Here is a 15,177-nt window from a genome sequence, read left to right as displayed (position 1 = left end):
TTCTCCTACCCATTGCTGTGGTCACATCTCCCCAGAGGTCTCCTGTAACCCATTCCTCAGAGCCGCTACATGTGGCCATATCTCCCAGGAGCTCCCTGACCCCCGCCCCTCCAGACCCTGACTTTTCCTTCTTCTTCTCAGCTTCTCCTTTGCTTCCCCTGCAGCAGTCTGGCGGCCTCACCTGGTGAGTCCATCACATATCCCTGAAGCTCTCTGAGCCCTTATCCTTTTGTTCTCCCCACAGCTCTTGCTCCCTTTGAGCCCTCTGTCCCTCCCTCCATTCCTTAGATAGACTGGGAAGTTCTCACTCCCAGACACACACACACAAGCAGACAGCATTTCAGAGAAAAGAGGTTTATTGGGCTTCATCGAGGGTGCAGATGCCTCCGTGTGGGGCTCTGGTTGGCAGCTGGCTTTCAGAGCCTTTCCCTGCCTTCTGGGGCCCTGTGATCCCTCATGCCTACTTCTTTCTCTCTTGGTCAGCCTTGTGCGCATGCCCTCTCACTCTTCATCTCTTGGGCCTGTCTCTGTTTCTCCTTGGATGTTCTTCTATTATTCCCCTCTCTCCATCCTCCATAAATAAATAATTTAATTTTTTTGCCTTCATAAATAGTCCCCTCCCTGCCTCTAGTCATCCCCCAAGCTCCTCCATGTGCCTGCTCTTCCTCTGTGTGTGGATCTAGGCCCCACCTAGCTGGTGGGACAGACCAACAGCTTTGGGCTGGGAATTCCTAGGCAGGCTTGAAATCCTCAGCCAGACAGACATCAGGGATGGTTCAGGGAGGTGTGGTCCCCTGGGATGCCTAGAATTCCTTCTTTGAAAGCTCCGGTGACTTGATCAGGGAAGACTTGAGCTGTTGGAATGGCCAAAGGAGAGGTGGTGACGACCCCTGAAATGGTCAGAATGGAGGCAGAATGGGGAGAAGGTCTTGAAATCAATTATTTTTTCTTTCTGGATTTTTCCAAGTTCTACAGAGCGAAGGCTCCAAAGAAGACAGTACTAGGGCTGAGGACTAGGTGGGGGATGCCATCTGTGTGGGTGGATAGCTGGTCTCCCTGGGTGAGCTGGAACGCAGCCCCATGGTACATCGAGTGCAGCCAGGGTTCCTGCAGCCCTGGATACACCATCTTCTGGGAGCTGAGGAGAGGCACGTGGAAGGGGTACTGGGAGGAGAAGAGCTGGACCTCATGGGCCAGGTAGAGTGGGGAGGAGGTGGCCTTGGGAGAGTAGGCTTTCCCAGAGAAGACCACCTGGGAGTAGACGAAGTAGATGCCACTGGTGGGGACCAGGAGAGAATTGTTGCTCAAGGAGAAACCATCCTGGAGGAAGGCACGGTCCGTGTTTGCTCTCCAGAGCAGTGAGTTCTGCTTGCTGGGGTCTCCTAGGAAGAGCCATAGGGGATGGGGGTGGGAGATCAGGGGTCTGGATCAGAGGTCTCAATCCCTGAGGAAGTGGGCACTGAACAATTGAGTTCCTGGGGGATGGCAGGGGGAGGCATAGGAGTGGGCTCCCTCTGTTTTTTTTAGCGTGGGGGAAGTTGGGGGAGAGGGGTGGATGCTTGGGTTCCTGAGGCAGGGGTAGGAGGAGAGCTGGTGGGGACATGTCTGGGAGGTCAGGTGGATGTTTACCAATGAGGTGAGCAGCAGGTTTGAGGGTGCTGTGGGCAAGATGCATCTTGGGGTGCTGACGGGCAGTCTGGGCAGCTGAAGGTGTGAGGCCAACACCAGGGAGCCCCTAGGGGAGAACAGAGTTGAGGGGGGCTCTAGGGCTCAAGGTTTGGCTGAGCCACCCCAGCAGCCCCCATTCTCCTGCTGCCTCACCTGGGCCCCAGGCAGCAGAACCAGCAGCAGCCCCAGAAGGAGGAGGTGTAGGGTGGTGCCACGCACCCTTGGGAGGAAGAGACGTTCAGGTGGTGTCATGGGGAGAACCTGCAGGGAGAGAGAGAGAGAGAGAGACAGTGAGCGGGGCGGGGCACGCGGCGGAAGACAGACCTCCCGCCCTGGGAGACAGCACCCCCCGACCCCCGAGAGAGAGATCGACAGAGAAGGGGACAAGATGCAGTCAGAGAAACCCCAAGGTGAGCAGAGGGAGACAGAGAGAGACAGGAAGGGAACAGAGAGGAATCATGGCAGAAACAGAGAATGTGTGACAGAGACAATGAGACTGACAGATGGAGAGTCAGAGACAGAGAAGGAAACCAAAACCAAACCCACCAAGGCCCAGGCCCAGGCAGGCCGGGGATCCAGGCAGCAGGTGCAGGAGGGACCGAGGCCCAGGCAGAGGGCAGGACACTGCGGGGCGGTAGTCCAAAGCACGAAGCACGGGCAGCCCAAGGAGATGGGGCAGGAGAGCCTCACCTGCTGTGCGGAGCCCCTGGGCCCGGACGCTCAGGTCCCTTTATAGAGGAAGCGGCAGTGGCAGCGTGGCAGGCGGCGGGCGGGTTCTAGGTCGGGGCTGGGGCCCGGGGAAGCCCCCAGGGCTTAGAAGATACTGCTGTTTCAGTCAAAGGCAGGAAAGGCTGAGGCCTAGGAGAGAACCACAGGCTGGGGGTTCAGGCGACTGAGTTCTGGGAAAGGGAGTCGGGTCAGGGGAATCGTGGGCTGGGAGGGCCAGGGAGTGGGGTCAGGCCTAGAGTTCCAAAGAAGGGACAGTCAATTCAGAGAGGAGGCGGTTGAGCAGCTGGGGTGTGAGCTGGAGGCCCGGTTCCCTGAAGAGCAATCATATATAACATCTCTGCACCCTTGGCTGAGTACAGGCTTCTCTCTTTGCCCATTTTCTTCTCTTGTACCCCTGTCCTTGTCCCAAACAACTCAAATCATACTTGTCCCAGTATATGGACTTTCCAGCCCATCTGGCAGGTTTCACATCAAGAAGGTCCATTATATATCCCCTTCATCGGGGACATTCTGGTGTTTGCCTCTTGTCCAGGTGAAAATATTAATGGATACCCCTTCCACTCTTGAAAGTGTCCTAGTTTGGAAGATAAATTTTTTGGTCCCCTTACTCAGAGATGATGCTGGACAGTCAAGTATGATGAGGTCTCATCTCATCTCACTCCTGAAGGATGCCCTCCATCTCTTCCTGACTTCAGGTGGCTTCCACAGAACAGATTTATATAACCCCAAATAAACACACATTCCAGGATCAATGTGGCAGACACCTTCCAAAGTTTTCTACAAAGGAAGTTTCAGAATTCCACATGGGTGAGGCTTAAGGGTGGTGACTTAGGGTGGGGTGGGGACAGCTAAGGGACTTGTTCTGAAGCTGCATTTGCAGAGCCAATACATTATTTTAAAATTGTCCCAGGCCCGGTGCAGTGGCTCACACCTGTAATCCTGGCACTTTGGGAGTCTGAGGAGGGCGGATTACTTGAGGTCAGGCGTTTGAGACCAGCTGGCCAACATGGTGAAACCCCATCTCTATAATAAATACAAAAATTAGCCAGGCGTGCTGGTGCGCATCTGCAGTCCCAGCTACTCGGGAGGCTGAGGCTGGAGAATTATTTGAACCTGGGAGGCGGAGGCTGCAGTGAGTCAAGATCGCACTACTGTATTCCAGCCTGGGGGACAGAGCAAGACTCTGTCTCAAAAAAAAAAAAAAAAAAAAAGTTTCCAAAATTTTTTCCTTTTTATTGATATGTAACTTAGGTATGAGGTGGACACCTCTTAAGTGTACAGCTGATGAATTTTTCCATCTGTATGTAGCCACCACCCAGCTCCACGTATTTTCAGGTCCCCAGCAGGTTCCCTCATGCCCCCTCCCTGCTGATACCCTCCAAAGATAACCAACCACTCTCTCACTTTTATCACCATAGATTATTTCCTCCTGGTTTGGGGCATCATATAAATGAAATCACACAGAATGTACTCATTTCTGTTTGACTTCTTTCAGTCAGCATTATGTTTGTGAGATTCATACACGTGGTTGTATGTATCACTAATGTTTTTTAAAAAAATTATGATGTAATATTCTATTGTATCAATATATTCTAATATATTCTGTTGATGGGGATTTGGTTTCTAGTTTTTGTCTAACACAAAAAATGTCTAACACGAACATTCTCATACATGAGCCCATTTTCACTTAGCTTGCAAGTTACAAGGTTTAAAAAAAGCAGTTTCTAAAGATGACTTTATTCACTTTTCCTAAGTTTGAGATAATACCAACTTGTCACCTCAAATATTATTACTGCTACTGATGTGATTTTACTTGGAGAGTGTTAGAGGGGTTGGAGCTGGGGCTGGTGGTGACCCGGGGTAAAGCCCACTGTTGCATGGGGCAGACCACTTCTCTCCCCAGGCACAAGGTCCCTGAGGGGTCTTGGTGTAACATGGAGGGACATGTAAGTAACATTCTGGGTGTGTATGAGCTATTTCTCCTGTTCTCCTTCTCTACTTGAGGACCTGCCCCTTTGCCTTTTATGCTTTACTAGTCTTAGCTATTATTTCTGTAGGGGCAGAAAGAGGTGATCCCTTCCTGACCCATCATAAGGGTTATGGCCAATACTCCTATAATAAAAGACAGATTAACAAGAGAAAAGCATAATACATTTATTTAATCAAAGTTTTAGGTGACATGGGAGCCTTCAGAAATGAAGACCCAAGGACCCAGGGGAAAACTATTTTTATGCTTAGATTTGATGAAGAATGAACAGCTGTGCAGAAATGTAATTGAACAAAAGGAGTATCATCTAATGGTCATAGACTGGGACTGGGGGGATCCCAGCAAGGCCTGGCCATATTCTTCTTGGTCTCTCTGTACAGCATTCCTTCCTCCCAGGTATAGGGCAGAATCTCTTCTGGAATGAGGGTCTTATAACCTACTATCAGATGAGGTAGGTCAGAAAATTTCTTTTCCTTTTCCTTTTTTTTTTTTTGAGACAGTTTCTCACTGTCGCACAGGCTGGAGTGCAGTGGCACGATCTTGGCTCACTGCAACCTCTGCCTCCCAGGTTCAAGCTATTCTCCTGCCTCAGCCTCCCGAGTAGCTGGGATTACAGGCACACGCCATCAAGCCCGCCAAATTTTTTTTTGTATTTTTAGTAGAGACGGGGTCTCACCATGTTGGCCAGGTTGGTCTTGAATTCCTGACCACAGGTGATCCACCAGCCTTGGCCTCCCAAAGTGCTGGGATTATGGGCGTGAGCCACTGCGCCCAACCTTCTTCTCATTCTTTTAACCTTATTATCTCTTGTGTCAGTGTGGGTTTCCCTTTTAGCCCCTGCTCCTTTCTTTTTCTCTGTGTTGCCCTTTCTCTCAGGGTCCTTTTTGCTTCCTGTTGTCTCTTTCTGCTTCTCTAATGGTATGAGCTGATGGACTGGGACCCCAGCTGAGCTATATTAAAATATAAAATGTTATTACAAGGCCAGGAGCAGTGGCACATGCCTGTCATCCCAGCACTTTGGGAGGCTGAGGCGAGCAGATCACAAGGTCAGGAGATAGAGACAATCCTGGCTAATACGGTGAAACTCCATCACTGCTAAAAATACAAAAAATTAGCCGAGCATGGTGGCACGCGCCTGTAATCCTAGCTACTAGGGAAGCTGAGGCAGGAGAACTGCTTGAACCCAGGAGGCGGAGGTTGCAGTGAGCCGAGATCGTGCCACTGCCCTCCAGCCTGGGCAACAAAGTGAGACTCCATTTCAAACAAACAAACAAACCAAAAAACAAAACAAAACAAAACAAGCAAACAAAAAAAGGTATTGCAATTAACAGTGAGACACAGAGAGAAATTTAAATTAAAGAGGAAGAATGGGACATTGAAAGACAAAAAAGGGAAGGCAAGAAGGGTGATGGGGAGACATGAGAGACACAGAGGAAGGAAGGGTAAGACTGGGCTGAGGCTCAGTGTCACGTGCATGTGAGATATGCGAAGGATGCTCCTTGAGATGGGCCAATCTTGGTTTCAATCTCAGTTTCGGAGGTTGTATGAATTTGGTTTCTTTCTTGGGCAGGCCAGCAGTTGGTTTGGGACTTTCCCTGGGTGGGAGAGCTGATGACTGGAGTCTTGTGCCCCAGACTCAGGGAAATACAGTCTTTATAGTGGTCTTTGTGGAGAAACTAGTGAAATCTCTGAAGCCTCCAAATGAGACTGAAATGACATTAGCTTCAAACTTGAACTTAGCCTCAAAACCTGAATTGGGATTTAATACCAACATCAATCCTAACCCAAATTTAACCTCAACCCAAATCACAACTCAAACTCAACCCCCAACTGTAACCCTAACCTCAAATCTAAACACATCCCAATTAATAACCCCCTAAATAAAACTTCTCCTCTACCCCAACCCAACCCTGTTTCTAGGGCTAATCTTGAAACCAGTTTACCACCACTCCTAACACTAAACTTAAATCTGACTCTAAATGTAAGTCCAATCTGAGCCACAAGCCTGAAGTTGAACTTTATCCTGCTTTATGAATTATTCATCCATTCCTCCATTTAGTGAGTATCTGCGTGCCTAACACATGCTGGGCATTGTCCTAAGGCAGGAGGGACATGGAGGCAAAGGGATCAGAGAAGGTACCAGCACCTGTGGAGCTTGTATTCCAGTGAGGCCAGACGGAAAAGAAAGAAACTGAAGAAGAAATTGGTACTATGAGAAAATAAGACAGGCTGATGTTGTAAGAGTGGCAGGGAGCTACTTTTAAATACAGTAGTCAGCAAAATCCTCTTTGAGTGTTTGGGTGGCACTGGAGCTGAGACCCAAATGACAAAAAATAGTGACCAGGTAAAAGTTTGGGAGCAAAGCATTTCAGGTAAAGGGAGCAGCTACTGCAAAGGCTGGAAGGCGGAACCAAGCTGGGGGTGTTGACGACAAACAGAAGGCCAGTGTGGCTGGAGCAGAGAGAGAGGCTGGGAGGGGGGTGGGAGATGAGGTCAGAGAGGAGGGCAGGGGCCAGGTCATGCAGGGCCATGCAAGAAGGGTAAAGCCTCTAGATTTCATCCAGCCACAGGAAGCCTTTAAAGGTCGTCAGAGTGTGTGTGGTGTGTGTGTGTGTGTGTGTGTGTGTGTGTGTTGCAGGGGAGAGAGGGGGAGGGAGAGAGAGAGAGAAGAGGGAGGTGAGCAGAGGTGATTGGATTTTTTTTTCTTTTGACATGGTGTCTTGCTCTGTGGCCTAGGCTGGAGTGCAGTGGCACCATCATAGCCCACTGCAACCTCAAAACCATGGGCTCAAGTCATCCTTCCACCTCAACTTCCCAAGTATCTAGGACTACAGGTGTGTGCCACTGTGCCTGGCTAATTTTAAAAAATATTTTAAAATTTTTGTTGAGACAGGGTCTATGCTGCTCAGGCTGGTCTCGAACTCCTGGTTTCAAGTGATCTGCCCATCTTGGCCTCCCAAAGTTTTTTTTTGTTTGTTTGAGAGGCGGGTTCGCTCTTGTTGCCCAGGCTGGAGTGCAATGACTGATCTCAGCTCACTGCAACCTCTGCCTCCTGGGTTCAAGCGATTCTCCTGCTTCAGCCTCCCAAGTAGCTGGGATTACAGGTGCATGCCACCATTCCCGGCTAATTTTTTGTATTTAGTAGAGATGGGGTTTCACCATGTTAGTCAGGCTGATCTCAAACTCCTGACCTCAGGTGATCTGCCTGCCTCAGCCTCCCAAAGTTTTAAGATTACAGGTGTGAGCCACCATGCTGGGCCAGCCTCCCAAAGTTTTGGGATTACAGGCATGAGTCACCACACTGGCCCTGGATTTTTTTCTTTTTTTTGGAGACGGAGTCTCACTCTGTTGCCCAGGCTGGAGTGCAATGGCGTAATCTCAGCTCACTGCAACCTCTGCTGCCCGGGTTCAAACGATTCTCCTGTCTTAGCCTCCTGAGTAGCTGGGATTATAGGTGCATGCCACCATGCCTGGCTAATTTTTGTACTTTTAGTAGAGAAAGTACACCATCTTGGCCAGGCTGGTCTCGAACTCCTGACCTCAGGTGATCCACTTGCGTCGGCCTCCCAAAGTGCTGGGATTACAGGTGTGAGACACCGCACCCAGCCTTTTTTTTTTTTTTTCTTTTAAGACAGAATCGCTCTGTCACCCAGGCTGGAGTGCAGTGGCACAATCTTGGCTCACTGCAACCTCTGCCTCCCAGGTTTAAGCGATCCACCTATGTCAGTCTCCCAAGTAGCTGGGATTATAGGTGCATGTCACCATGCCTGGCTAATTTTTGTACTTTTAGTATAGAAAGTACACCATGTTGGCCAGGCTGGTCTTGAATCCCTGACCTCAAGTGATCCGCCTGCCTCAGCCTCCCGAAGTGCTGGAATTACAGACATGTGCCACTGCACCCGGCCTGGTTTTTTTTTTTTCTAAGAGATGGAGTCTCACTTTTTTGCCCAGGTTGGAGTGCAATGGCACCATCATAGCTCACTGCAGCCTTCAACTCTTGGCCTCAGGCAATCCTTGCACCTTAGCCTCGCAAAGTGTTGGGATTACAGGCATGAGCCACTGAGCCTCGCCTGGACTTTTTTTTTTTTTTGAGATGGCGTCTCGCTCTGTTGCCCAGGTTGGAGTGCTACAGCATGATCTTGGCTCACTGCAACTTCCACCTCCCAGGTTCAAGTGATTCTCTTGCCTTGGCCCCCCTAGTAGCTGGGATTACAGGCGTGCGCCACCGTGCCTGGCTAATTTTGGTATTTTTAGTAGAGATACGGTTTCATCATGTTGGGCAGGCTGGTCTTGAGCTCCTGACCTCGTGATCCACCCACCTCGGCCTCCCAAAGTGCTGGGATTATAGGCATAGCCAAAGCGCCTGGCCTGGACTTGTTTTTAAAAGATCACTGTGGCTCCTGTGTTTAGGCTGGCTGGTAGGAGACAGGTGGCAGTGGCATTGATGGTAAAGAGAAAATAGTGGCAGCCATAGAGATGGAGAGAAGTAGACAAGTTTGGGATATATTATACATTCCAGGGGTAGAAACAACAGGACTAGATGATGGATTGATGGGTGGGAGATGTAGATACTGGGAGAGAAGCAGGATTCTGATGGATGGAAAAACTAAAAAATTCTATTTTGGGTGTGGTAAGTCTAAGTCTATTAGACATGCAAGTAGAGATGTCACTGGGCAGATACACATCTGGATTTCAGGGGCAAGGTCCAAGCTAGAGAAAGAAACCTGGGCATGGTCAGCATGAGGATGGTGTTTAAAGCCATGGAACTTATCTTGTGCATCCCTATAAGACCCCTTTGAGGCACTTGTTTCCCCTCACAATGGATGCAGTGCATCTTCCATTCTGAATTCCAGAGGCAACAACCTCCTGCTCCTAGAAGCTAAACTCTCCAGACTTAGTCTTCTGAATTCCCACTGGGATTTAACCTCCCTGGATTCAATTCCCTACCCCACAAGGACCCTTCTACCAATCCATTTCACAATATTTGGTGGAACTCTTCACATTTTCAAATCCTGTCTTCTATGTTTGAAAGCATTTTCCTCTGGGCATTTTGAAACCTGGCTTTCCCCTAATGATGCTACTCCTCTCTGTGGTGAAGGTTGCTCTTTCTTCGACCTCCATCACTAGGGGAATGAAGGCAGAAGAGAGGGGTCGTTATTTTCTCTCCCCCAGACCACTGATAAACTCCTCCTCATCTCCCAAAGCACGTGCCTTCTGCATTTGCCATGCTCTTCCTGTCTTCACAGCACAATCTTATCCATCAAAATCTTTATTATGCTCTTAACAACTTGTATAACTAGCTCAGTCTTTCTCCACATCTTATCCCTACCATCATCCTTGTTTGTTTGTTTTTTGAGACAAGGTATTGCTCTGTCACCCAGGCTGGAGTGCAGTGGCGTGATCTTGGCTCAGTGCAGCCTCGACCTCCTGGGCTCAAGTGATCCTCCCACGTCAGCCTCCTGAGTAGCTAGGACTACAGGCGCATACCACCATGCCCGGCTAATTTTTGTATTTTTTTTTTTTCCAGAGATAGGGTTTTGCTATGTTGCCTAGGCTGGTCTTGAACTCCTGAGCTCGAGCAATCCACCCGCCTCAGCCTCCCAAAGTGCTGGGATTACAGGCATGACCCACCGCACCCGGCCTCCTACCACCAACTTTAGTGACTTTAAAAGCCACAAAGATCGGCTGGGCGCAGTGGCTCACACTTGTAATCCCAGCACTTTGGGAGGCTGAGGCGGGTGGATCACGAGGTCAGGAGATCGAGACCATCCTGGCTAACAAGGTGAAACCCCGTCTCTACTAAAAATACAAAAACAAAATTAGCTGGGCGTGGTGGTGGGTGCCTGTAGTCCCAGCTACTCGGGAGGCTGAGGCGAGAGAATGGCATTAACCCGGGAGGCGGACCTTGCAGTGAGCCCAGATCACACCACTGCACTCCAGCCTGGGTGACAGAGCGAGACTCCGTCTCAGAGGAAAAAAATAAAAATCAAAAAAGAAGCCACACAGATCAGATGAGTCTTACAGTCTGGCCTTTCAATTCTCCAAGTTTCTCAAGTCTACTGGTTTTACAGCCTCTTCTTCCCTCCTCCATTTTAGCCACCCAGGAGTAAGGTTGTACCTCAAACCCCAGCATCACTTGGAAGAATTATGCCTTCAAGATCTTGATCTCTGAATTACCCTTCTCATCACAACCACTCACTTTTCACATCTCCCACTCTCTGCCTCCCCTTGAATCAGTTCTTTATTCTTACCAAGACTTCCGGCTGCTTCTGCTTTCCTGGTTTTGCTTGTTGATTTAACATGTACTGCATGGTCAACAATTTCAACTCCACTTTGTCTGCATTTTAGAATCTCTTACCGCCAGGCACCGTAGCTCACACCTGTAATCCCAGCACTTTGGGAGGCCAAGGTGGGCGGATTACCTGAGGTCAGGAGTTCGAGACCAGCCCGGCCAATGTGGTGAAGCCCCATCTCTACTAAAAATACAAAAATTAGCTGGGCGTGATGGTGGGCAACTGTAATCCCAGCTACTCTGGAGGCTGAGGGAGGAGAATCGCTTGAACCCGGGAGGCAGAGGTTGCAGGGAACCAAGATTGAGCCATTGCACTCCAGCCTGGGCAACAAGAGTGAAACTCTGTCTCAAAAATTGACTTGGGTAAACTAAGTGGTCTCATTCTTGGGGCTTTGTCTTAGGCTGCCAAGCACTGCAGTAGACAGCTGAGTCACCATAAGAGGCCTATAACTAATCCTGGCCAGCTAATCTCAGAGAGTCATCAGTGTTCTTGGACACAACTTTTACTCATTCTTTGTTGACTCCCCATTATACTCCTGTGCGTGATGTTCTAAATCTCCGTGCCTCTGATGTTCTTCACTCTCATCTATTAATATTTCATTGAGCTTAAGGCCATCAAGTGTGGATCTCACTTCCCTCTTTTTCCTTAATTTTGTTATATTTAATCTTTCCTTACATACTGACTCACAGTACTTTTTCTTGTTTCCAAGCCTGATCCTTTTATCTGTACTCTATCCCACTTCCTCTATCTTTACTATATTCTCTCCCCACTTCTTGCTTATGTTTTCACTATCTCTCCCTTTCTTGTTTGTTTTTGGGATAGGCTTGCTCTGTTGCCCAGGCTGGAGTGCAGTGGCGCGATCTCGGCTCACTGCAACCTCTACCTCTCGGGTTCAAGTGATTCTCCTGCCTCAGCCTCCTGAGTAGCTGGGGTTACAGGCGTGTGCCACCACGCCCAGCTAATTTTTGTATTTTTAGTAGAGACAGCATTTCACCATGTTGGCTAGGTTGGTTTTGAACTCCTGATATCTATAGTCTGCCCACCTCAGCCTCCCAAAGCGCTGGGATTACAAGGATGAGCCACCGCACCTGGGCTTTTTTTTTTTTTTTTGAGACTGAGTCTCGCTCTGTCACCCAGGCTGGAGTGCAGTGGTGTGATCTCGGCTCACTGCAACCTCTGCCTCCTGAGTTCAGGCGATTCTCCCACCTCAGTGAATAGCTGGGACCACAGGCATGTGCCACCACGCCTGGCTAATTTTTGTATCTTTCGTAGAGATGCGGTTTTGCCATGTTGGCCATACTAGTCTTGAACCCCTGGCCTCAAGTGATCTGCCCACCTTGGCCTCCCACAGTGCTGGGATTACAGGTGTGAGCCACTGCGCCTGGTCTATCTTTGTCTCTTTAAGCATCTTCATTTTACCTTCAATTTTATTTCTTGAAAATAAACAACAAAAAAGATCCTTCCTTGAAATATTTCTCCCTCAAATGTCCAGTCTATCTCACCTTCCCTTTTCGTGTGGTGTCTCAAAAGACTAGCCCCCTTAACGAACCACTTTTTCAGGAACTGGTAAAATTTCCCTCAACTGTAAAATCTGTGGGTAGAACTAAGAGATGATTCTCAGTTATTCTGTGTTCACCATTCTGACCTCATGCCCACCACCTCCTTTTCCTCACCTCCCACTCATTCCTCAACCTATGTAAAGTGATTTCTGCCCCTCTATTAAATGGAAACGGTTTTCTCAAAATTTGTAATCGTCTAGTTCCTGAACCCAACAATCTTTTCAACCCTCATTTACTAGACCTCTTTGAAGCCTCAAACATGGTTGCCCTGTCTCTGCTTGGCATCCCCCGCCCCCCGCGCCCTACTTCTCTGACTGCTCCCCAACCTCTCCTTTATTGGTTCTCTTCCTTTGATCATGCTCAGGGCTCTTCTAGTCACTCCGCCCCCTCCCTTGAAGATCCTGTCCACTCAAAGGCTCAACCTCTACTGGGAAGGGAATGATGCCCAAATCTGTTCCTCCAGACCCAACTTCTCTTGAGCTCCAGACCTGCTTTCTGGAAATCTCCACCTGAGAGTCATGCTGGTACCTCAAACCTTCATTGAGCACTTTATTACCCTAAGCAGGCATACCTATACATTATAACTATAATGTATAGTTATTATTTGTATATTGTCTCATTAGACTGCAAGTTCTATGAAGGCAGTGACTTTATTATTTATACCTATTGTCAAGCAGTGCCCTGCTCCTAATAGGTGCTTAATAATTTTTTTTTTTTTTTGGATACAGAGTCTTGCTCTGTCACCCAGACTGGAGAGCAGAGGCATGATCTCAGCTCACTGCAACCTCTGCCTCCCGGGTTCAAGTGATTCTTGTGCCTCAGACACCTGAGTAGCTGGGATTACAGGTGCCCACCACCACACCCAGCTAGTTTTTATATTTTTAGTAGAGATGGGGTTTCACCATGTTGGCCAGGCTGGTCTCGAACTCCTGGCCTCAAGTGATCCTCCCAAAGTGCTCCCACCTTGGCCTCCCAAAGTGCTGTGATTACAGGAGTGAGGTGCCTGGCCACCACCACCCACCTTTTGGACAGACGTTGAGAGGATTTGTGGTGTTAGGAAAAGGGCTGGTTAACACACAGTAGGTATTAATTCACAAGATGATGGCCGTTTTCTTACTCCTTGTCTGTACTCCTGCAGCACTCACCTGTTCTCCCTCTTTTTCATCGTCACCTGGACCACTGCCCACAGGATGCAGTCCAATCTCTGACCTTGACTTTCTGTGGTCCTTTCTTCATCACGTTCCCTCACACCTGTGCTTCTTCTACCTCAGGACGCTCCTTTCCCAGAACATACTGCATTTTCTGACTTGTCAGGCTCGCTCAAGACGTGTTATTCGCCTATGGAACCTTTCCATCCACCTCCACCTAGTGAACCCATTCATTAGAGCAAGTTCAAATGCTGTCTCCTCAGAGGCTCCCTGGATGCTTTCAAATGGACTTAATCTCCCCTCTTTCTGTAAACATCTTAAAGTTTACTCATCATGCCTTGAATCAGTTAATTAGGTATGGGTCTGCCTCCCCACTAGATTGTAAGCTTGAAGCAGGGTTTAAATTTATCTTTGGGCTACATAATGCTCAGTTGACCTACACTGAACAGAGTCCCTCCCAGATCCTTTTCCTAACTTAATCCAAACCTGCCCCAACCTGAGTCCTCAAACTGACCCTCTTCAATCTCATTATTCTTTTCCAGGCCTGTTCCTCCAATTGAATCCCAATGCATCCTCCACTGAGACTCAACTCCTGGTGCTAGCTCTAGAGAGCAGAGATATACTTCCACCTACCCACTGTTTCATGGCAGGCACTGAGTCACCCCTTGGGAATCCCTGGCCCCTGTCCCTGCCCCCACCATGCTGGACAGGATGCCTGCTGCCTGCCCCAAGGGGTCAGAGGAAGCCAGGGCCTCTAGGGCTCAGTATTTTTATCAGCCTAGGAAACAAGAGACACAGAAGCGGAAACCATGTGGTCAGAGAAAGTGAACAGCCCTTATCTCAGGGGAACCCCCACCAGGGCTGGGGGCCAGACACCAGGAAGGGACGTTGAAAAGACTGTGGTCCGGTGGGCCCAGGTTTCAGGGCTTATTTTGCTTTGGTTTTATGTAACTCTTGCAGAAGGGGAAATGATGTGCTTAAAAACCAGTGAGAAATCTCCTGGGTGGAGGAGCAAATTTGGTCACCAGAGTTTTCTGTAATTTACTTCTCAACCTCCAGCTTAGGGATCCTAACCCCAACTCCCCCCAAGGCCAAACCTGGACTCTTTGCATGCCACTTCCGAAAAGCTCCAGCCTGTGAGAGGAACCGGACGCCAGGGTCACACACAGCTTGAAGTCTCTTCTCTGAATCACAGCAGCTTCCTCTCACAGGATCTTTCTCACCAGCCCTTCCCCCTCCTGCACCCTGAACATCTGCCTGGTCCCTCAGAGGCCTTGGTCTCTTCCGAACTTCAGGCTGTCTTATTCAAGGATCTCATGCCCACCCATGTTCCCGTGTTCCCAGAGGCGTGCCCTCCCTGTCTTCTACTGCCTTCCACTTCCACTCCTGGGATTCTCCTGTAGAGAACTGGGCTCAAAACCTGAAAGATAAGTTTCTGATTGATAAGATGCTCTGGTGTAACTATGCAGACAGCGCACTCACCAGCACATGTCTGTACTCTCCTTGCAGCCCTGTCCTTTCTTTTTGCCAAGTTCCCAGTTGTGTCCTGGGCGATGGTAGTGGGGTCTACCTATCTTAGTTTCCAGGGAGCCCCCCTCTCTCCTCCGTGGGAATCCCAGACTCTCCCTCCACCTCTCAGGACTTCAACTACTGGTTCTTGGAAAAGGAAATGTTTATAGGGAAGGCCATGCCTGGGCTGCCCAGAGATGAACTCAGGTTTAGGATGGAGCAGCAGCTGAATGGCGGAGATGAGGATTGGGGCCCTGGAGGAAGAGAGATACAACTGACAAGCT

The 15,177-nt window shown here is 49.1% G+C and overlaps 1 protein-coding gene across 3 annotated transcripts; it reads right to left on the bottom strand.

Annotated features, from left to right (window-relative positions):
- Positions 1-338: 338 nt before the first annotated feature.
- Positions 339-3,183, bottom strand: LTA (lymphotoxin alpha). Of its 3 annotated transcripts, XM_063812012.1 has the most exons (5): positions 3,006-3,183; positions 2,359-2,526; positions 1,822-1,929; positions 1,630-1,735; positions 339-1,382 (listed from the first exon to the last, which is right to left on the bottom strand). In XM_063812012.1, the coding sequence occupies exons 3-5, from the start codon at positions 1,918-1,920 to the stop codon at positions 970-972; spliced, it is 618 nt and encodes a 205-aa protein (XP_063668082.1). In that variant the 5' UTR covers positions 1,921-1,929; positions 2,359-2,526; positions 3,006-3,183; the 3' UTR covers positions 339-969. The 3 variants fall into 3 exon arrangements, with proteins under 3 accessions (XP_063668082.1, XP_009449138.1, NP_001038975.1); XM_009450863.5 differs by lacking the exon at positions 3,006-3,183 and having other exon boundaries at positions 2,215-2,457; NM_001045510.1 differs by lacking the exons at positions 2,359-2,526; positions 3,006-3,183 and having other exon boundaries at positions 970-1,382; positions 1,822-1,920.
- Between the last annotated feature and the right edge of the window lie 11,994 nt (positions 3,184-15,177).

This window comes from Pan troglodytes, chromosome 5 (genome assembly GCF_028858775.2).
Source record: "Pan troglodytes isolate AG18354 chromosome 5, NHGRI_mPanTro3-v2.0_pri, whole genome shotgun sequence".
Taxonomy (NCBI): domain Eukaryota; kingdom Metazoa; phylum Chordata; class Mammalia; order Primates; family Hominidae; genus Pan; species Pan troglodytes.
Note: the sequence above shows the minus strand (reverse complement) of the source record. Positions and strands in the feature narration are given on the sequence as shown.

What these genes read in the sequence shown, in the direction of transcription:
- LTA (XM_063812012.1), bottom strand. Translation starts at nt 1,920, where the DNA reads ATGACACCACCTGAACGTCTCTTCCTCCCAAGGGTGCGTGGCACCACC. An exon ending in TTCTGCTGCCTGGGGCCCAG is followed by an intron (nt 1,736 to 1,821) that starts GTGAGGCAGCAG and finishes GTTCTCCCCTAG; the next exon opens with GGGCTCCCTGGTGTTGGCCT. An exon ending in ACCTGCTGCTCACCTCATTG is followed by an intron (nt 1,383 to 1,629) that starts GTAAACATCCAC and finishes GGCTCTTCCTAG; the next exon opens with GAGACCCCAGCAAGCAGAAC.